The sequence below is a fragment of the Periophthalmus magnuspinnatus genome, chromosome 1, assembly GCF_009829125.3.
Source record: "Periophthalmus magnuspinnatus isolate fPerMag1 chromosome 1, fPerMag1.2.pri, whole genome shotgun sequence".
NCBI classification, from domain to species: domain Eukaryota; kingdom Metazoa; phylum Chordata; class Actinopteri; order Gobiiformes; family Gobiidae; genus Periophthalmus; species Periophthalmus magnuspinnatus.
Window position 1 is genome coordinate 2,759,912 of NC_047126.1, and position 23,261 is coordinate 2,783,172.

The 23,261-nt window shown below is 41.1% G+C and overlaps 1 protein-coding gene across 2 annotated transcripts in view; it reads right to left on the reverse strand.

Annotated features, from left to right (window-relative positions):
• Nucleotides 1-23,020, reverse strand: part of rab11fip4b (RAB11 family interacting protein 4 (class II) b) — a 31,057-nt gene extending 8,037 nt beyond the window's left edge. The window contains exons 1-4 of one of the 2 annotated variants that reach the window (XM_055223382.1): nucleotides 22,641-23,020; nucleotides 5,254-5,478; nucleotides 3,475-3,660; nucleotides 2,813-2,947 (exon numbers count right to left, since the gene is read on the reverse strand). In XM_055223382.1, the coding sequence (XP_055079357.1) occupies nucleotides 2,813-2,947; nucleotides 3,475-3,660; nucleotides 5,254-5,447 (515 nt within the window). In that variant the 5' untranslated portion in view covers nucleotides 5,448-5,478; nucleotides 22,641-23,020. Of the gene's footprint in view, nucleotides 1-2,812; nucleotides 2,948-3,474; nucleotides 3,661-5,253; nucleotides 5,484-22,640 lie in introns of both variants that reach the window. The other variant, XM_033967851.2, reaches the window with a different exon arrangement.
• Nucleotides 23,021-23,261: the final 241 nt, after the last annotated feature.

Sequence of the window (23,261 nt, forward strand, 5' to 3'; positions counted from 1 at the left end):
AATATAGTGTGGAAAATATGTTGCAGCTCAGGTCTGTTAAAAAATTGTTTACTTGGATTATCCTTCATTATTGTTATTATTGTGTCAGTGGCTTAAGTCAAATGTATTTATAAAGCACATTTTAAAACACCCACAGCTGCTCAAAGTGCTGTACAAAGACGACATAAAGTGCAATCTTATAAAACAAAACACAGAAAAACAGGATCGAACCACAGAAATACAAATACAATACAAAAAAAATACAAAAATGTAAAGATTTGTCTGTTCTAATACTCAGAGGAAAGTATTTCACAGTCAAAAGCCCAGTCCCCTCGAGTTTTTTTAATGAAATTGATTGTTTATCGTGTTATTTCTCTGTAGCGACGTATCGTGCTTCAAACTGTTATCGTGAAAGGCTTAGTGCAGAGTCGGGTATGAACGCAGAGATTTCATATTTGAGTAACAAAAGCATAAATAAATGAACAAATGTAACTGTGCGGGAGAATCTTTGAGTCAAGTCAGCAGCGGCGGCGGCCTCAAGAGTCGAGAGGTGAGTTCAATAAGACACGGGCGACTTTGCTCAGCTCTAAAATCAATAAATGAACAAAAGCTCCTACGGTGAAACAAACAAAGACATTATAGTTATTTAATAATAGAAACTTGCATTAAAGGTCAGAGATTACACTATTCTCTGATGTTATTATGATGTTTCCTCGTCACAAACAGACCTGGAGTTGTGTTTTTTTGTTTCATTCACACAAGTTTAACACACAAACGCTGCATAATTAGGCCGAGTTCTTCCTCTCGCTCTGTCAAAACACTCTGTTCCACCTTGTGATGTCATCATGTGGTGATACAGGAAGTGCTCCACTGTGTTTTTAATCTCCAAACACCTTCACTGGAATCATTTGGATCATTTCAGCTCTAGAATTGTGACGCTCTACTGAACTGAAGCTAAAAAAAAGTAGATGTTAACTTGAAAACTACCACTTCGTGACATCACAAGGTGGAACGACGCATTCTGAGCTTTGGAGATGTTACAGACGAATAATAAAGCGTCACTCAAACGTGTGTGAATGAAACAAAACACAACTCCAGGTCTGTTTTTGAGGCAGTAGCAGCATAAGAGTCAGTGTTGTGTAATACAGGACCTTTAACTTTGCATAAAACTAAAGTGTAGTAAAGTAGGTCAAGTGAAAGTAGGTGGTCAGCGTTAAGTAAGTAATCGCGAGGTACTTTTCATCCACTCAAACTGGTGCATTCACTTTTGTTTTGAACCCTGATGCAGATATAGACGACTGATTTTGGGTTGGCCTCGCAAAACTTCTGCTGACACGTCTCAAACTGAATCTGACGGGATAAGAATACGGCCGAGTGAGGTACTTTTGTAGGTAAACTGCTCAGATCTGATTGGCCAGTGTGGATTATGTCCCTAAGAATAGAATGGAGCTTCTTATAACAATAGTTGATGAGCTAAGCACCGCACTGACGGCCTTATATAACGCAGCATTAGTGATTGTGTGCGCGTCTCACACTGTGTCACTACTCGGAGTGAAGGTTTATTTTAATGATCATAGTTAATAATCAATCAATGCTGGACAAACTACAACATTTATAATCACACCTGCTACTGTTTTAATGTTTTAAATGCAGTTATGTGTTTTGTTTGTGTTGTTCCGTAGAAAAAAAGACAAATAAATTGAAAAAAAAACAATTATAATGATCATAATTATGCATTTTCTGATAGAGGTGATCACTGATTTAAATAAAGGAACATTTTTATTCTGAATCCATTTGCGTTTTTACTGTAATTCTCTTAGGCAAATACTATAATAACAAATAATTACATGCATTTGAAAGATGTCTGAATAATAACACATTTATTTATAAACAGCGGCGGCACAGCTGATCAACCGTCAAAGTAACACATTAAAGACGTACTGTGCTTGTGTCTGCTGTGTAGTCATAATCTGTGACACCAGTGAATCAGTATGTTATAATTTGCACATTTTAAATCGAAATATTCATCTAAAACGACTTAATAAAAGAAACAAGCCCTCTGACTTCTCTAGAAAACTGGGGTTCCCCGTGTGAGTAGCGTTGCACATCACACTAATAAGCTGCAAGTAAAAAAATGTGTACTTAAATGACGACGTGACGCTGCAGAATCCTACGTGCATCACAGATTAAGAAAATAAAATTATAGAAAGCAGTGATTGGCAAAATGGCGTCTTGAAAATAAGCCGTTACCGTACATTTTGGACTATTGAGCGCGCCTGAATATAAACCGCACCAGCTACATTTGAAAAGAAAAGAAATTCTGTATATATACAAGCTGCACCTGAACATAAGCAGCAGGTTTTTAAGTTGTAAAGTGAAATAATTACACAGAAAGACGGTACACGGAGGGTTTTTGAGTTTTAATTGAAGACGTGCTTTTTTTCAAACGGTGCCTGTAAATCGCCAACAACAACAAACACGGGATGAACATGTCTGCAGGTTTAGAAAATAAAAAAGCACCAACATCTATAAATCACAAAATCTATAAATAATCTGCACTGTTGTATAGTCCGCACGGCTCAAAGCGTAGGGAAAAAGTAGCAGTTTATAGTCCGAAAATGATGGTAAAGATTATTCAAACATGCACCAAACACTCCAAAAACTTCAGGTGAGTAAATGGTGAAACAAATATAACATGATTAAAAGCTCTGACAAGTCCATTTTGCAGAATAAGTCGGATTTAAAACCATTTAGAGTTAATTTGCACATGAACTGAGCTACACAACAGCACAAATGTCTGATCCCTCGTGAACAGAAGCGCACACTGGCTCACCTGTTTGCCTTGAGGTTTTTCAGCCGTGCCTCCAGGTCATTCAGGAGGTTGACCTTTTTGCTGCACTGGGAGCAGTACACATCCATTAGCTCGCCGGTGTAATGCTGACGCACCTTATGAGGAGTTTGGCCCGCACTGCAAACACACACACACACACACACAATGCACTTGATTCAATAGCTGGGTCGGTGCCATTTTGAACAGAACTGGCTTCGATTTAAACCCACATGAGAACCATTTTAGACTTTACCGTTCGAGGACTGGGACTTATCTTTACTTCCCAGAATAACTTTGCCCAAGGCTTGAAAATCCGAGCCTCATTTTGAATTTAAATCTCAGAGCCAACTTGAGTCGTGTCTGCTTTGTATGCAAGAAGTGAACAGTACTTCCAGTGTATCAGCCAGGAAACCTAATCCCATCAAACGCAGACTTTTGATGAATTTTAATGTGGCCTTAAGGGCAGAAGCGACGCTACACTCAGCCATTCACGAGGACTGGAGGTATTATGACTCAGGTACTCAATTTGGAACTTCTACAATGGAGTTCACAGCACACAATGTAATTCTGGCATTTTTTATTAGACTGTGACATTTCAGGGGGATAAACACTGCAGTCGCCTTTTTATTATTAGCCATAAAAACGTAAGAAGATTAAAAACGCACCTGGAGGAAACAGAGGAGCCGAGGTCGGAGCATCCGTTGGTGCGAGCGTCGTCGTCTGGACACGGACTGCTGGGAGCGTAGTCTGGCTCCTCCCCTTCGCCGTAGTCCTCGAACTGCTCCTCGTTCAGAGACGCGGAAGAACGTGTGGAGAGGTCAGAGGTCACTGAGATGCTGGCCTGACCCCTCCTAGGGAAAACACAGAAGAGTTAATATGCACAAGCTGTTTTTATTTAAAAGGCTCTCGACGTAACAGCAAAACGTATAAAAGTTTAAAGTGTAGAACGCACCACTCCAAGTTGTTTAATGTGCTGTTACCACGGCTACAAACTGTAATGTCTCACCTGTGTAGCTGAAACGTCTGTTCATCATCTGTAAATGTCTCCAAATACAGTTTATTTCAGTGTTTTAAATGCTTAAGTGCTTTAAAAACCTGCTGCTATGGTGATGTCATGGCAGGGCAGTGATATAAAATGTGATTTAACTGCTGCCGGATCTACTTGTACTTCTCCCTGACCGTGGTATAAAGCTATTTCTTTACAACACTTTTAATATTTTAGTACAGCTCAGTTTTAAGAGCACAGGTGGTGACAGGGGGCGGGTGATACAGGTATTACAAACATGTGAATTAACCACAACTTTTGTTTTGTTATTTTTATGCCCTTTATTGAAACATTACACAGTTTGTTCTTGTTGTTATTTTGTTATCATCAGGTCTTTTTGCTGTTTTAGTGTTTGTATACTCAATATTCTAGGTTTTGTACATTCAAAACAGCTACTTCAGGCCCATCGACAGAAATTTGGGGGCCCGGGGCAAGAAATCTTATTTGGGCCCCACTTTAATATAAACCAATAGGAAGAGCATCCAATTCTGGGCCCCTAAGACCTCTTCGTCTTCCCTGTCGTCTCTCCTGCTCCCAGACGGGGGCAAGAGCAAGATTTCCCAATTGATTACATCGTTTTATTCCATCCATTGTTTTATTTTGTTATTTTTATACCCTTTTTTGAAACATTACACTGTATGTTCTTGTTGTTATTTTGTTATCATCAGGTCTTTTTGCGGCTTTAGTGTTTGTAAACTGAATATTCCAAGTTTCGTACCTTTAAAACAGCTACTTCTACATTACAACTGGTGTTTTTTAGATTCAGAATGTGATGAAGTTGTACTCCCAGACAGACCCGTCGACAGAAATCTGGGGGCCCGGGGCAAGAAATCTCACACGGGGCCCCGCTCTAATGTAAATTCATAAAACCGTCTAATTCACTTTGTCCCCCCTGTCGTCTCTCCTGCTCCCAGATGAGGGTAAGAGCAAGATTTCCTGATAACATCATTGTACTTTATTATTTTTATGCCCTTTTTTGAAACATTTCACAGTGTGTTCTTGTTGTTATTTTGTTATCATCAGGTCTTTTTCCTGCTTTAGCAAATATTCCAGGTTTCATACCTTCAAAAACAGCTATTTCTACATTAGGCTGGAGAAAATGAGTGGTTTTCAGAATGTGATGAAGTCGTACTCCCAGCCAGGCCCGTCGACAGAAATTTGAGGGCTCGGAGCAAGAAACCTCACATGGGCCCCACTCTAAAATAAATTTATAGGAAGAGCGTTTAATTCTGGGCCCTGACACATCCCTTTGTTCCCACCTGTCGACTCTCCTGTGCCCAAATTGGGAATAAGAGCCAGCTTTCCCTATTAATTACATTATACTTTGCCATAAAATATCCAAAAGGTAAATTGGCAAACGTTGAACCTGATCGTTTCTATTATTATCTTTGTCGCTTACTTGTCCCTGTGGAAGAACAGCTCTCCCAGTGCGTCCTCTTTGTCCTCTGCTCGGGCCGGTCCCTCTGAGGTGTCCGAGCCTTGGGTGCTCTCCACGGCGCTGTCTCTGTCCGACTCCCTCTCCTCCGGCTCGTCCACCTCCGCGGGGAACAGCTGGCACTCAGGGACGAGGTCAGGGTCAGCCCGAGTGCACATGATGACCGGACACACCCCCGCCTCCTCTTCACTGCCCTGGGAGGAAGGAGGAAGCTTTTAGTCTCTCAAAAAAAACAAAAAAAAAACTATTTTTGGTGGTCAATGTCGATGGTCAGGACTTTTTCTTTGTAGAAGATTTGAGCTGTAAAAGGCTGAATTATGAACTAAAATGACACAAACTAATTACTTAAGTGTTGCATTCTGCCATTTATTTATTGCAGTGTATTTTATATAAATGCAGCTGTGAAAAAATAAAGTTAAGAGACAAGTGATTTTTGGGAGTAACAAATCTTGAAATTAGGCGCATCACAAAACTCAAGAGCAAGTTTTTAAGAGCAATATGTTAAATAATCCTAGTAAACTCGTAATTGTACAATATTGTAAAAACAAAAACAAAAAAGAAACTGCAACAAATAAACAGAGTAATGAAAAACTTTAGTAAAAGGCTCCGTGCTCAACAACTTCCTGTCCAAGTTTATCTCTGAGGTTTTTGTAGAGTCACGCTAAAATGAATAAATATTTCACGATCAGGAAGTGGACGGGTGGACACAAACATGACAGAAATAACATGAATACTTCACCTGAGAAAAGAGAGATGTTTGTGTCGTGATGCTAACGCTAATGCTAATTTTGAGGCATAATAAATATTTAAAACAACAGAACACGCAACGGAACAGAATCATTCTACATGTAAAAATAATTGGGTAGTCCTTATTTTAATCAATTTGAATTTAAATAGGTGGTTTATTTTATGTTTCCTAATTTTGATAAAAGTGACTGTTAGCTTTGAGACACAGTGAGCTAGTTAGCGTGCTAATCTTACTCTAGTACAACTCCCCCCCCCAAAAAACGTGTCCATCTGTGCAAAAACAAAGCAAACGTGATAAATGTTCAGTTACAAAAAAATATTTATTTGTACGGAGCCCCGCAGATGACGGAAAGGAGAATAATAATAATACTTACAACATTAAAAATTAAAAATATATTATCTTGAGAGAACGAGATACGACCGTACAAGATATTTAACTTAAAAAATAAAAATATCTCGTTCCCTTGTGATAATTAAGTCGTTCTTTCAAGATAATATCCTCTGGGGACGTGATATTACCTCGTGGTCATGCATTAATGTTATATTTTGTTGATATAATATAAATTATCGTGACAGATCTACTTCAAATAAAGAGGTTTTTTTTCCGTTTAATCTAAGTCGAGTCACTGAATGAATCTCACTGAACAATGCCACAGACGGTGTATTTCAGGTTTTATACATTCCTCTGGTGTGGGAACAGTCTGGGGTTCACATAGCGGGAGGTCTCAGTTGGCTAAAGGGAAAAGGTCAAAGGTCATTGGAGCCAGTTCCATCAAGTTTCACTCTTTAAAGGCTTAGAATTTGCTTAACGCAGCAGAAAACAAGGCTTTATTATCGGGATGAGACGCAGCGCAGACTGGGGAGCTTGAACTGATAATTGAAATGGTAAAAAGAGTAAAAAACTAAGACTTAATCATGAGGAGAAATAGGGTAGAGGGAGCGAGGAATGAAAAATGCCAAGGAATTAGCGTTACACGGCGTAAGGGGGTGAAGGTAAAGTCAGGAGGTTCAGAGACGTTAAAGAATTACATTACAGAGCATTATAAGATTATAAAGGCAGCCAATCCTGGAGCATCCTGATGTCTGGGAATCAATGTGCTAATATGTGCTACAAAAGTCTCTTCCTGTCTTGTACGAGGTCTATATGAAACTGCAGAGCCAAACGGAAGGCGCACAGCTAGTTTAACGTTACACAGCATAAAGAGAGATTTGTGGAAAGTAGAAAACACACGTTAAAATCGCAGCTTCTAAACCTAAAACATGCTAAACGGGCTAATCTTTCAGCTACTCAAAAGCTAGTTTGTGATTCATTTATTTATACAGGGAGAGTCCAAAAAGAATACCACAGTCTTTTTTTCTTTTTTTTTCCTGAGCGCTCGGTTAAAATACAGAACAATACAAACAAAACAAACAAAACACAACTGTAGGTCCATTTAAAACATTAAAAACAGGAGCAGATGTGATTATTAAAGTGCATTAGTGGCACCAATCTATCCAGTTTTGTATTCCATTTTTGAGAAGCAAAATAACCAAACGTTCAGTTCTAGTGCGGCCCGTTTTTAGACGTAGACCATCATGAGATTTTGTGAAAAGTTCCCGCATAAAGTTCAACAAACAAGTGAGATATTGAGTCAGTTTATCGTCGTAGTCGCTTATAAATACCCTTTTTATACAGGGATGTTTCCTTCTGACAGATAGCGATGGCCAACCTACTTTTTCAGATGAACAGTGATGGTTTTAAATTCATCGCCTGTTATGAAACGAAGAGCGTGAGTGAAAAAGCGGAGCTAAAGTTTCCAAAGTAGAGTCTGTACGTACATTAAATCTCCACGACCTTAACCTTAGGTCTACAGTATTGGGAGTGCAACACATAAGAATGCATTTCGTCTCCCTGGGATCGATTTCACGAGGCTTTAAGTGTTTAGTGTGTGGGTTTGAGCCTCACTGACAGCTGTTGCTTTTACAGACAGTGATCGATGACACTTTGCTACCGGCTGGCGTATGTACCGCTCATATCCTCCCACTCACGAGAATCTACACGAGTGATCGGAAAGATGATTTACAAATTACTGTTTTGGTTTGGCTTGGTGTTCGTTTCCTCTGTTCCACGGAAAAAAGGCCCGAGGGGTGTGACTGCCAAAACACAAGCGCTGTTAAACGTTTGTGTAGCTTGACGTTTCAGAGCAGGAACACCAACGCTGCCAAGAAGCTGTCGACGTGCACTTTTCAGACCGCAAGCGCTAATACATTAAATATTACACCTCAAACACAGGACCGGCTGTTATCGGCTTATCACGAGATTCATTTGAACTTCCTCGATGTTAAGTATACGCTATTCATCCATCGGGAGATTTAAACTGATTTGAACTGCAATTTTTTTTTTACTTTGCATTTGGTAAAAAGCCAAGGTGCGCACACAAAAATCCATAGCTGCTGCAGTTGTTCTTCACGAGGTAACTTCATTATAATATGGACAATCAATTTAAAAGGTTATTTTTATAGATTTTTTTTTTCAGAGCACGGTTTAGTTTGTTTTCACACCTGACAGTTTCGACTAGGCCTGTCATGATAATCACTACAGTTGTCCCTCACTATATCGTGGTTCATCTTCCGCTGTTTCACTGTTTTGTTTTTTTTTAGCAATTTTTCAGTGTATGAATGTGCATTGTGTTCTGCGTCCTGATCGCTGTGTGACTCTGAAGTGCTGTATGTTTGCAAGTTTTCCTCCCTGACAAAACCCACAATGTCGATGAAACGTTCTGCACCGACAGTATTTCTAAACTATCATCTTTATTTACAGTATAGGAAAACGTTTGGGTCTGAAAACAGGTCTTCACTCTATAATACTGTACTTTTTTTTTTTAATCTACGAAGGTTTGAACTTTGAGAGTGTTTAAACAAGAGAGAAATGTGAGAAAATGTTAACGCCTGTGTGAGAAAAGTGTATAAAAAAGTAATAAAGCTGATACTTCACGGATTTCGCCTATTGCGGGTTATTTTTAGAACGTAACCCCTGTGATAAACGAGGGACTTATCGTTCAGTATATGAAAGCTGGAACTGGGTCAATATGTATCATTTGTACGATTTCTTTTCAAAACTGATGCGGTTTGGTTGATTTTTTTTGTGGTATGATAAGATTTGAGCTGTGGATTGGTGAATAAGTCCCTTTTAATGACTAATTATTGGTACATTATCTTGTTTATAGTAGCATAAAGTAGTTTCAGTATTATCGTTTATAGCAGTATTCCTCTGTAAAGTTTTATCTTGCTTCAAAATTTGTTATCGTGACGGGCCTAGTTTCGATTGTTTACTAGTGCTCTTCCTCTTCGTGATGTTGCTGTCTTCCTGTTGGTGGAGGCAGGACGACAGCGCCCTCTGCAGTTCGACTTCTTCAGGACAGTCTCCCAGGTGTGTGACAGTAAAAAGGCCCCCTCGTCCTGGTTTACTGTCCTGAAGAATTTGGACTGCAGATGGCGCTGTTGTCTTGCCTCTACTGGTAAGAAGATGGTGCCAAAATCTAAAAAAAAAAACAAAAAATCTGTTTAAATCAGCTAGTGAGTACTCGAAACGGTATAAAAAAGTCAGGTATAAAAACAAACTAAACCTTGGTCTGAAAAAAGAATCTATTAAAATAATTTTCAGAAAACCAGATGAACCTCTTTGGACTAAATCAGAAGGTTGTTTATTAGCTTCAAGTAACACTCAGTTGGTTAAGTTATCGAGCCAAGAGTATGTCCTTGGTAAATGACACAGAATCACTTCAGATCCAAAACCGCAAGGGCATTTCCGATTATTATAAAACCTTATTCCTGGGTTGAGGTGAGAGAATAAAAAACAAAACAATGCAGACAAAATGCTTCTGAGGGTCTGACCTACTTAAAACACCACCCTTCATTTTTCTGATACATTTTTCATGCCCCCCGCTGAAACCCAGATAAATAAACAATGAGTTTTTCCTTTTTATATCCATATTTCATTTTTGTTACAGCCGCTAGACTAATATGTGTCTGATTCAACAGGGAGGTAAAACAACATCGTCTCTGTTTGCCAAAGAAAGATAACCACCCACTACACAAAAAAAATAAAACCCTTGGACCGCAGGACTCATGTTTGCTAATCATTTCACAGACAACATCATCATCTTTCCGTCCATGTTGTAACCAAATATTACACCGTCTTCACGCTGAAACCCTCATTGCGTAATTCAGTTTTCGTTAGGTAACCAAAAACACAAAACAACCCGTATTGATACTGTGCAGTGACATTTCGCTGGGGGTGTCGTACGCGCATTTCTGTTGGCGGAATGTTCGGCAGTTACCATGGAGACACCAAACACTGCCAAAAGTGTTTTAAAATAGTCTGAAAACTCCAAAAAAAAAAAATACAAAATGGGTTTAAACGGCACATTTTCAAAGGCCTGTGATCAATACAAAGTGTTCATGGTCCTATTTAGATGTTTGATTTTCAACAAAAAGGTGAGCGTCAAAACTGTTGGCTAATGCTAGCTAGCTTGTGACTATACTTTTATGTGTGAGAGACTTGTTTAACAGTAAAAAAAACATCTTTCTTGTTGCAGTTACGGCCAAAACAGTTCTTTATAGTCAAATTATGATCAAATAAAACTGAGCTTAAAGTCTAATTTGAGTAACACAGCAGTGCTTTCAGTTATCGTAGCATCACACGCCCTGGAAATGATGACATCAACTGGAAAATTATCAATAAAAGCACTTTTCTCTGTAATTTACTTCAACACAAGCGTGCGTTTATTTTCTGATTTTCATTAGTTTCCCCTCAAACCCACACACGACCAACTAACAGACGTTTAGTGAGCGATGGGTAGAATGACGGCCCCTAATTAGAGCGGGTCGATTAGTTTGACGTTAGCGCTCAATCCCAGAGCCATCAAGGGCAGGGGGTCTTCCACGGTTTGCACAAAAACAACTCCAAGGCAGGCAGCTGTCAGTAACGTCGCTCTGGCTCTTTCCACACGCCTCCAATCCATGTACAGCAGCTCAATACTATTTAGTACCGAACATTACTCAGCTGTACAAAGTATTTCCAGTCCTCTGCCATGTAAAAATTAGGCTTGTTCTGGCACCAAAAGCTCCAATACCGCACATTTTATAGGGAACCGGCAAGTACCCAGACCAAAGCACTAGTATTTTCCACAATGAGGAAGCGTAGATGCAAGCACTGCCACTGTTGCTAATGCTAACACTAACACTTAGGACAGGTTAAATGCAGACTGTGGAGGCTCCGCAAACACGTAAAACACGCTAATAAGGATGGAAAAGACATACGTGTGACCTTAATTTAGCCTTTGGAATGGACGCTGAACATAGTAAAATAACTACGGAGAGTGCTAACAGTGCTATCACGACAACAACGCTAACATGACAATAGCGCTAACACGACAACAGCGAGAACCCGACGACAGTGCTAACACGACGACTGCATTAACATGACGACAGCGCTAACACTATGACAGCGTTAACCCGACAACAGAGCAAACCCAATGACAGCGCTAACCCGATGACTGTACTAACACGGCGACAGCGCTAACTCGACAGCTACGCTAACACAACGACAGCGCTAACACGATAACAGCGCTAAAACGGCGCAGCGCTAGTACGACAACAGTAAGAACCCAACAGAGCTAATACGACAACAGCGCTAACACGACAACAGCGCTAACACGACAACAGCGCTAATATGACAACAGCGCTATACCAACAACAGCACTAACACGACAACAGCGCTAACACGACAACAGTGCTAATATGACAACAGCGCTAATATGACAACAGCGCTAACACGACAACAGCGCTAACACGACAACAGCGCTAACACGACAACAGCGCTAATATGACAACAGCGCTATACCAACAACAGCACTAACACGACAACAGCGCTAACACGACAACAGCGCTAACATGACAACAGCGCTAATATGACAACAGCGCTAATATGACAACAGCGCTATACCAACAACAGCACTAACACGACAACAGCGCTAACACGACAACAGCGCTAACATGACAACAGCGCTAATATGACAACAGCGCTAATATGACAACAGCGCTAATATGACAACAGCGCTAACACGACAACAGCGCTAACACGACAACAGCGCTAACACGACAACAGCGCTAACATGCACTTCATTTACTCTACATAATGATCCATGTGCTCGGAGGATGAGGTGTTTTTCCAGGCCTCACTGCTGTGGAACAAAGTGAAAGTGAAAGTAAAAGTTAATTTAAAACCAGCACAACTCATCATCAGGGCCATTACACATTTGACTCTAAACGAGATGTTGATGACTTAAGTTTTATTCTTGTAGATTTTCTTTCTTTCTATAGTCAGTCTTACTAGAGCATGTACTGTAGTTTACTTCTTCGCTTTGATACCGATATTTGGCTTTTGTGTACTTGCTGATACACAAAAGGCAAAGTATCGGTATGAAATGGGATATACATTTTTTAAAACACTAGTAAAAAGTATTTGCATTCAGCTACACAAAAGGTCTCTTTGAGGGAGCGGCCTTAAAGGAAGTGTTTGAACCAAAGCTGGATTAAACGAGGCTTAAGGGTTTTCTCGAGGTGTCTTGGCATTGTTGCATTCGTCCTGCGAAACAAGTCGGGCAATATCGTCTTGCCAAATAGTTTTACAAACAGTGTCTGAAAATACCTAGGGTTGAGGTTCGAGTATCGTCCAGGAGTAAACGGACCAAAACATCAACAAGAACCACAAAAGAAATATTAGCGTATAGTCTTGGGAGATAGATGCGTCTTGTTTTGAGGTAATTTTTTTAGAACTTCTGAGGTCATTTTTTTAGAACTTCTGGAACTTCTGCCTATGAATTTATTTTAGAGGGGGGCCCATGTGAGACTTCTTGCCCCCGGGGCCCCCCAAATTTCTGCTGACGGGCCTGTTATCTCCCATCGCTAACTAGGAACTTTCTTCGTTGGAAAAGTGCGACACAACAGAACGGAACACAATATAAACTCCGAGAGAATGTGATACTATCTGCTGTGTATATGTGAAGTGAATTTGGATCGATCGCTCCGACGTTGTGACTCAGCTCAGACTGGAGGCTGCGAGAGAGAGAGAGAACAGAAAGACGGATTTAAAACGGAGAGAGAGCAGAGTGATAGCGTCGAGACGAGGAGCTTGGCGGCAGAGGCGGTCCCCGTTTCGCGCTGCTGTGTTTTTTTTTCGTTTGAACACTTCTCGAGCTCCATCAAAGAGACTCACCTAAAGCTTTTAATGCCTCTGCAGTGAGACGGTCTTTCCCCCCGTCGCGAGGTGGAATAAGGTTTAAAGAGGATGTTGTTGACTTGGTTGGTGTCTTGTCTCGAGAAAAGAATTCACGACAAGTAGGACGGCGGCTAAATGGGAAAGAAAAGACAAAGACAGAACTGAAACACGTCTAACAAACCGCAGACTGTGTCCTTTTTGTGAGGGATGTAAAAGTAACTCACACAAAAGCGCTAATTGATATTCAAACTAATGTCGTTTTTATGTCGTATGTATTTATTTATTTAAAAAGAGACATTGTACTAGAGTTACACAAACATTTGACGAAACACAAACAAATGACAATGGGTTTAAACAATGGGCTGAAACGAGATACTCATTTGAACTGGTATCGATAAAACAACGATGTAATCAAGTCACATTATGTCAAAAGTGGCTCTTATTTTTGTATAAAAGGGGTAGTTTTTTTAATAATCACTATTGAAAACTGTACTGCAAGTATCAAACATTGAGTTTTAAAACAAAAATCTGAGTTATAACATCGTTTCAATGGAACTAAACGGCTGCAGAGCCTTTAGTTAAGTACAGTTTACAGTGGATACTTTTTACTTTTACTTGAGTACATTTGAGAGCAGTATCTGTACTTTCTACGACTACATTTTTGAGCCGGACTGAAAGTACTTTTCATATGATTTAAGGGGTTATTTTTACCAATGTTCGTGGAAACATCTTGACTAAAGTTTTTGAGGTCAAGCTTCAACAAAATTTATCAGAAAAATTAAGAAAAATTGATTCGTGAGGCAACTGTTGAGCAAAATAGGTATAATTTTATAATCACTACATTTAACTCTTTAGCAAAATGACAACAATAAAGTGAAATACTTTTACTTTTTACTCTGAAAGTCCATTTTGAATTAAATACTTTTACTCAAGTAGATTTTTTCATGTGTCATTTTTACCTCTGTATGTGTACTTTTACTTCATCCACCACTGAACAGCAGTCAAACATTCCAGTTCTTTAGCGCGGCCAAACCCAAAACACAGAATCTGCCTGTGTGGAGTCTGAACGTCCTGATATGATTTAAGCTTTAATTCTGCTTCTTTAAACGTTCAGTATTACACAAAATGGACTCTTCTGAGGTTTAAGTCATGTTCTAATGCTGTTTCCTCCTCAAAAACACACCTGGAGTTGTGTTTTGTTTCATTTACACATGTCTGAGAAATACTTTATTTTTAGTTTGTCACATCTCCAAAGCTCAAAACGCTCTGCTCCACCTTGTGATGTCATGAAGTGGTAGTTTGTCAAGTTAACAGCTCCTTTTACTTTTAGTTCAGCAGAGATTGGCAATTCCAGGGCTGAAAATGGTGTGTGGAGTTTAAAAACACAGCGCAGCACTTCCTGTATTGCCACACGATGACATCACAAGGTGGAACGGAGTGTTTTCAGTTTGAGACGAACTCAGAAAACTGCAGGGTTTGTGCGTTAAACATGTGTGAATGAAACAAAACACAACTCCAGGTCTGTTTGTGATGAGGACATTAGTGTAACACGGGGACTTTAATCCAGCTCTTAAATGAATGAATGTGTCACTGAAGCTGTTGGAAAGAATAAAACAAAACTGGAAGCAAAGATCAAAACAGTAACATATAAGACTGAAGCATCATCGGCCTGTGACTAACACGCCCTGGGTCTGTAGATGCTGGGATAAGTCTGCTACCTCTAATGGACTAAGTGGAAAAAGATTTCTGAATGAGCTGTTCTCAGACACACTCATGTTGTGGTTTAGTGCACAGACTGTATATAAATGGACAGAGCTAAACGGTTAACCGCCGTGTTCCACAAAGGAAGTGATCATGTGTCACTTTAAAATGAAAAACTGTGTCCTCCCTCTGTCTCTGCTGCTGTCAGACTCGTCATTTTGGTCTTAAATGTTCGTATTAACCCTCTACATGATCCTCAGGTTAATTTTTAAATTTTTTTTTTTGTTATTTTGAGTTTTTCTTTATTTTTGTTTTCTTATTTTGAGGGTTTTGTTATTTTTTGGGACTCCTGAGGCAGCTGATGAGTACCGGCAGGCCAAGCGTGCCGCGGCTCGGGCAGTCACAGAGGCAAAAACTCGGGGTTGGGAGGAGTTCGGGGAGGCCATGGAGGAGGACTATCGGACGGCCTCAAAGAGATTCTGGCAAACCGTCCGACGCCTCAGGAGGGGAAAGCAGTGCTTCACCAACACTGTTTACAGTGCGGGTGGAGAGCTGCTGACCTCGACTGGGGATGTTGTCGGGCGGTGGAAGGAATACTTTGAGGATCTCCTCAATCCCACTGTCACGTCTTCCGAGGAGGAAGCAGAAACTGGGGACCCAGGGGCGGACTCGTCCATCACCCTGGCTGAAGTCACTGAGGTGGTTGGCAAGCTCCTCGGTGGCAAGGCTCCGGGGGTGGATGAGATCCGTCCTGAGTACCTCAAGTCTCTGGATGTTGTGGGACTGTCTTGGCTGACACGTCTCTGCAACATCGCGTGGCGGTCGGGGACAGTACCTGTGGAATGGCAGACCGGGGTGGTGGTCCCTCTGTATAAGAAGGGGGACCGGAGGGTGTGTTCCAATTACAGGGGAATCACACTCCTCAGCCTTCCCGGTAAGGTCTATTCCAGGGTGCTGGAGAGGAGAATCCGACCGATAGTCGAACCTCGGATTCAGGAGGAGCAGTGTGGTTTTCGTCCTGGTCGTGGAACACTGGACCAGCTCTATACTCTCCATCGGGTCCTCGAGGGCTCATGGGAGTATGCCCAACCAGTCCACATGTGTTTTGTGGATCTGGAGAAGGCATTCGACCGTGTCCCTCGTGGTGTCCTTTGGGGGGTGCTCTGGGAGTATGGGGTCCGGGGCTCTTTGCTAAGGGCTGTCCGGTCCCTGTATGACCAGAGCAGGAGCTGTGTTCGCATTGCCGGCAGTAAGTCAGACCTGTTCCCAGTGCATGTTGGACTCCGCCAGGGCTGCCCTTTGTCACCGGTTCTGTTCATTATATTTATGGACAGAATTTCTAGGCGCAGTCAGGGGCCGGAGGGGGCCTGGTTTGGGAACCACAGGATTTCATCTCTGCTGTTTGCAGATGATGTTGTCCTGATGGCTTCATCGAGCCAGGACCTGCAGCACTGGGGCGGTTTGCAGCCGAGTGTGAAGCGGCTGGGATGAGAATCAGCTCCTCCAAATCCGAGGCCATGGTTCTCGACCGGAAAAAGGTGGTTTGCTCTCTCCGGGTGGGTGGTGAGTCTCTGCCCCAAGTGGAGGAGTTCAAGTATCTCGGGGTCTTGTTCACGAGTGAGGGAAGGATGGAGCGTGAGATTGACAGGCGGATCGGTGCAGCGTCTGCAGTGATGCGGTCGCTGTATCGGTCCGTTGTGGTAAAGAAGGAGCTGAGCCGGAAGGCGAAGCTCTCGATTTACCGGTCAATCTACGTTCCTACCCTCACCTATGGTCATGAGCTTTGGGTAATGACCGAAAGGACAAGATCGCGGATACAAGCGGCTGAAATGGGCTTCCTCCGCAGAGTGGCCGGGCGCACCCTTAGGGATAGGGTGAGGAGCTCGGTCACACGGGAGGAGCTCGGAGTAGAGCCGCTGCTCCTACACGTTGAGAGGAACCAGCTGAGGTGGCTCGGGCATCTGCTCAGGTGTTCTGGGCATGTCCCACCGGGAGGAGGCCCCGGGGAAGACCCAGGACATGCTGGAGGGACTATGTCTCTCTGGCCTGGGAACGCCTTGGGGTCCCACCGGAGGAGCTGGAGGACGTGTCCGGGGTGAGGGAAGTCTGGGAGTCCCTGCTTAGACTGCTGCCCCCGCGACCCGGCCCCGGATAAGCGGAAGAAAATGGATGGATGGATGGATGTTATTTTTTTTTTTTTTTTTTTTTGTTATTTTGAGGAATTTTTTTGTTTGTTCTGTTTTTTTTTTGTTTTTTTTCTTGTTGTTTTTTTTAAAGTTATTTTTAATTTAGTTTATTTGGTCTTAAATGTTCGTATTAACCCTCTACATGATCCTCGGGTTAATTTTTTAATTTTTTTTATTTTTTTAGTTATTTTGAGTTTTTCTTTATTTTTGTTTTCTTATTTTGAGGGTTTTGTTATTTTTATTATATTTTTTTAGTTATTTTGAGGGATTTTTTTGTTTGTTTGTTGTTGTTTTTTTTGTTTGTTTTTTTTTTCTTTTTTTAAAAGTTATTTTTAATTTAGTTTTTTTTGTCTTAAATGTTCGTATTAACCCTCTACATGATCCTGGGGTTTTTATTTCACTCACATATGAACATTTTTAAAAAAAACGTAATGAAGTAAAAGTAGTAAAGTACAGCACTAAAGTATAAATTTTAGTTGTCTTTGCTTTACTTAGTGTGTGAAATACTTTTACGTTTTATTCTTTAAGTATATTTTTAAATGGGGACTTTAATACTTTTAGTTAAGTCATTTCTTTTAAACAACTGTATCATTATTGTATTATAGAAATAATGGTATTGCAAACAAACAAAGCAAGGATGAAATATACAGTACTGAAAATAAGTGCAACTACTAAATTAAATAAACAATAATATCAATAATAGTGCAAAATAATAATAATAATAATAATAATAATAATAATAATAATAATAATAATAAACATAGAAAAAAAAACAAAAAACAAATGTTCAGGTAAAATCAGTCAGTGTTCCCTTCATTGTGTTTGTAGTCCCTCAAAATAATTCAAAAATGGAGTCCAGATCTCTAAATATTGCTGTGTGGTTCTCTATAAAATGCACCTAATTTTTTCCAGTTTCAAAAAATACATAACGTCTCTTATCCATCCACTGAAAGAAGGTGTGGATTGTTGTTTCCACTTCAGTAGAATGACTCTTCTTGCCATGAGTGGAGTAAAAGACATAACATCTCGTGCGTTGCTTGATACAGAGAGATCAATGGGGGCAATCACAAATACAGCACTTAAGTCAATTTTGTCATGTGGTAGTTAACGTAGTTTTGTTATTTAATTAAAAGTACAGATACTACAGCAAAAAATATGTGAGTACCATATTTTCCGGACAATAAGTCGCACAAAAAATGCATAATAATGATATATTTTTTTTGCTACCATGTCTATAAATCAAGATATGAACATTACTAACAGACGAATCAGGCGTCTTCTTTCCCCCGAGGTCGCTCCTGATTGGCTCTTTGGTTGCTATGATACTCGCCGTTGGATTTGGATTTTGGATTTGGACTTGGTTTGAAATTCGCCGCTATAACTGCCATTGCGTCGACGTCACACACGCTCAGTCCACTTCTTTACACAGTCTGTGGTTTTGTCTACGGTTTAGTCATCCTAACGTACTTTATTATTCCCTCCTGTTGCCATTCCCTGCACACGTTGGCACAATTGTGTTCCCTTCTGGCTCTCCCATTATTCACAACGGAATAATAATGACTCATCTTTCACCGGCAGTTTACCGAGTGAGAGCTGACAAAAAACAACTAAAGTCTCACACCAAACTTAGCCCGAAATATCAAAGGGACCATTCAGAGGCGTTTTATGCACGGACGAACACACACAAGCCGCTCCAGTGTGCAGGCGCTAGCAGGAAACGCAAACACACGGCCGTTTGTTCCCACCTGAGACGCACTGAACAGGTAACTGCTTGGATTACCAGGAATGCTGCGCTGGACAAAGTACAATGTTGGGAGGGGCTGAGGCTGTGTCGAGGAGGTTTCAGTGAGAACACGCTAGAATAGTCAAAACAAAAACATTTAAACGGCCCGTATTATACCGTTTACATGGCGATCTATGTTCTGATGTTGTTTCCTCGTCACAAACAGACCCGGAGTTGTGTTTTCTTTCATGTTTAACACACAAACCCTGCGTATTTAGGCTGAGCTCTTCTCTCAAACTGAAAACACTCCACGTTGTGATGTCATGTGGCGATACAGGAAGTGCTCCACTGTGTTTTTAAACTCCACACACCTTTACTAGAATCATTTGGATCATTTCAGCTCTGAAATTACAAATCTCTACTAAACAAAAGCTAAAAGAAGCAGTTAACTTGAAAACTACAGGACCTTTAACTACATTCAAACTATTTTAAGCCACATTTGAAGATCCTGGTGTTTTTAAAGCCGTGGTAGTAGTTCTTATTTGTTATTATGCCAAAGAAATCAATACCCAGGAAGAAGTATCAGCTCTAGATACTTGTTTGAAAAATAAAAACAACAAATAAAGACACAATTGGACTTCTATTGGATTTTAGAACTAGTCTTGAGCTTTATCTCAAGTATTAAAAAGACCACACGGCAATTTTATAGAAAGTAGCAGCAGTACGTGTTAAAAATGTCATTCTATATCTAAAAAAAAAAAAAAAAAAGTGAAAGAGTGTGTGGGAAGAGGGATGTTAACTGTAGGCTCTGCTCTGTCTGAAGTTCGTTGCTCAAATTAAAAGTTAATTTGAGCTTTGATTAACACTTTGAGCTGAATATTATAGTCAGAAGCTAGCTAGCATTAGCCAATAGTTTTTCTGTTTTTCTCACCTTTTTGTGTAAAATCAACCTCCTAAACAAGACCATGACTCTTTTACAACGTTTTTGGTGAGTGTTTGCTAATGTGTACATTGTGTCACTGCTGAACATTCCACCATAGACATACACGTAAAAGTATCATTATCGCTAGTGAAAGTGGCTTGAATAATTCAGTCGGGTAAAGTGTAAACACCAGAAAACACCAGAGAAAGATGAAGGCGTGAAATCGTGCCTTGTTTGTCAGAGCAGTTAAAAACGACTGGTGCCACTGTTGAATAAATCCACCGTTGTGTGTTGTGAGGGCGTGTGTGTGTGTGTGTGTGAGTGTGTGCCCGTTTAACAAGGAGAACTTGAAAAACACCCTCTGATTAAGAGTAATTTAGGTTTCTTCATGTGGTGAGGGAACGTTGTAAGAATAATAACATAAGTACAATCTGAACCAATCCACTGTCAATTATAACGTGCGCAACAGCCAATGGATTTGTTCTGCAAAAACACTCATCATTGGCCCGTATAAGAAACACTGGAGAGAAGACAGAGAAAAGGAGAAATATTGGTACTTTTCAGATTATAGAATGTTATGACGTCACACTGCCAGATGGGGGAGCAAGAGAGATAGTTTCTGAATATTGATTACATTGCACTTTGCCGTGAAATATCCAAAAGTTAAATTCACAAATGTTGAACCTGGTATTTTGAATTATTACCAAACCCAAGGACTCACTGTATTACAAAATAATTTAGCATTTTAACTATTTTAAAGTTTGTATTACTTCATATTGGCCAATAGAATGCTGTGATGTCATCTGAAACCAGGTAAAATACAGCCTAAAATGATCATGTGACATAAACTACAACGGCAAAAACAACAACAAGGTGGAGTTTATTTATTGGGCTATTTGCCAAGCACCTGTTAACTCACCTAAACAAACAGACTGCTAATCCAAACAGGACAGCCTATGGAAAAAGACGTGTAATTTAGTTAAGCGAGTCGTCACTCCAGTCCACAGAGCTCACCTGTTCTGTATCGTGTTAAGTGAGTGTTTGTGTTTGTGTAGCCCACCACACACTACAGGATTTTTCAGTCCTAAATGATTTTAAGACACAGATTATAGACACAAAGAGAATCAGATAAGATTTTAAGATCTCTGGAAATGGCAGTGAAGAGACCGCACACCACAAGCTAAACGACTCGCTCTGAGACTCTAAAGTGGTTCAAAGATCAGAGAGTTGCACTTCTACTTTAGATACAACTCAAAACTGTGTTATTAGTGAAATGTGGCGCAGTACTTCAGATAAATGCTTTTAATGCACAGAAGGCTGGAGGCAAACGACACAGGAAGTAGAGTCGATATCGCTAATTTGCCGCAGCTTCAGCCTGATTCTCGCTGTGTGGATGTAAACCGAGGATCTACTCTCGCCTTTTCACTTTTAAAGAAAATTTAAACGGGGTAATAGCGCTGTTTTGTGGACTGGAGTGTCATTACTTTTGGAGGACACATTCAAATGGATAATACAGATGAGAACGCTGCAGTTTATTACTCATCTCTTGTAAAGTTGTAAAGTTTAAGTCGCCTTTAATTATTTTCGCCGTTTCCTGAGTTTGTATCTTGCGCCTCTGTGACCGTCCCTCCGTTTTATTGGCTGTGGTTTTGTGGTTACGGATTTACGATACGATACGATAGAGCAGCTCAGAGTCGCTCGGACAGCACCCATGAGAAACATAGCAGCTTAAAAATCACATACAAGGATCCTAAATCGGGTCATGCCTCCCTGAAGTCGAGGAGATGCAAATCAGGTCCTAAGTTGGGCTAATTATCCTGTAGTGTGTGGCAGGATTAAACCTCTTGGCCTGTCTCTTTAGTAGAGGCATACAGTCCTCTGCAGGTGGACAGTCCAGCCTTGTATTTCCATGTAGTCAGTTATTGTTCTCTTTGTTCACTTGAATAAGCTCACATGTTGTCGGGCTTGTCTTTCACATGTAAACATATTGAAAGGACAAGTGTTTTACCTACTGCGGATTAGCCTCCATTCAGCCCAGAGTGTGTGCTAATCTAGTTATTCTCGTCCCACTGTACACACTGTCCACTGGTGAGTACACTAGGATAAGACGAAGTTTCAAATTAAACGAACAGAAAATAGTTTACATCTACATTTCAAATACAAGACTATGTCAAATACAGAGGATTTTCTACTTTGGTTGCAGGTAAATTCCCAGGAGTGCTCAGCTGAAGTCCAAATCTGCTTACGCAATGTCCAGTGAGTGACCAGAAGTATTCAAATGACTCCTGCTGACGTCACAGATAATAGCTTCAGAGGGGACCTGAACTCACTGTCCATTCATGATTTTACAGTCAATCTATTTATAGACTACAATATAACTTTATGCCACTATTTATAGCCGTTTAAATCTTGTTTCTTACTCTCAACACATGGCTGTTTTCCCTAAACATTCCCTCTCCTTCCAGGAACCCTCTGACCAATTAATCCCATTATGATCAGAGAGATGCTGAGGCACCAGAGCTGCTCTCGTCAGTGTGTGACCACAGACACGACAGGAGCAGCAGACAGGGGAGGGGACGTGTCACCAAACAGCTGAGAAAGACAGGCTCTGTGAGGCAGGGTCAACTCCACACAGCACATTCAAACAGACACAAAGTGAGGACAATGGCCCAGCTCTGCCACTCCTCTGCCCCATAAAACAACAGAACATGTCACCTCTTTTTCTCACTGCTGCAGGACCAAACCACAGATTTTCACTTGGCCCAAATCGATCCACTTCATTCAATAAACTGCATGAGGTGAGGAGCTTACCCGTTAACTAGAGAGAGGAGTCCATGGTTCACAGCCTCCTCTGAGCTCCTGTGTGGTGTAGTCCTGTCCCTCACCCTGCTCTGCGCTTCACAGCACACACACACTCGCAGGTGTTAGTGGACAGAGGAGGAAGCAGGCGCTGAATAGTCCAGTCCAAAGGGTGAGTCCACTCTTGGTACGTTCCACAGTGAGCCCAGGGGTGCTAGCAGGACGCCGTGTTCACTTGTGCAGTGCAGTGCTCTTCTCCAGCTGCAGATACAGCTGCCTCTGTCTCACACACTGCCTCTCGCAGCCTCTGCCTGGCCGGCTCACGAGTTACACAGTGAGCCTCAGATCAGGCAACAGTTGCTGAATTCACAGCCCCTCCCTCTCTCTACCAACGGTTGCTTGGTAACTGGCTTCTGTGGGCGGGGCCTGTGAGAGCCGTTGCATTGCTCCACAGTGTGCACTCGGCAGACGCCTACTCAGGCTGAGGCTATATTTGCATATGTAGCCCTGCCTGTCCGCGCTGAGAGCCTGCTCAAGAGGAGGCTGCAGTGAGGGGGAGGGAGCGATTGTTTGTCCTTTCAATGGAAACAGTTGGTCTTCAGTGATGCAGCAGAATTCACACGACCACCCCAA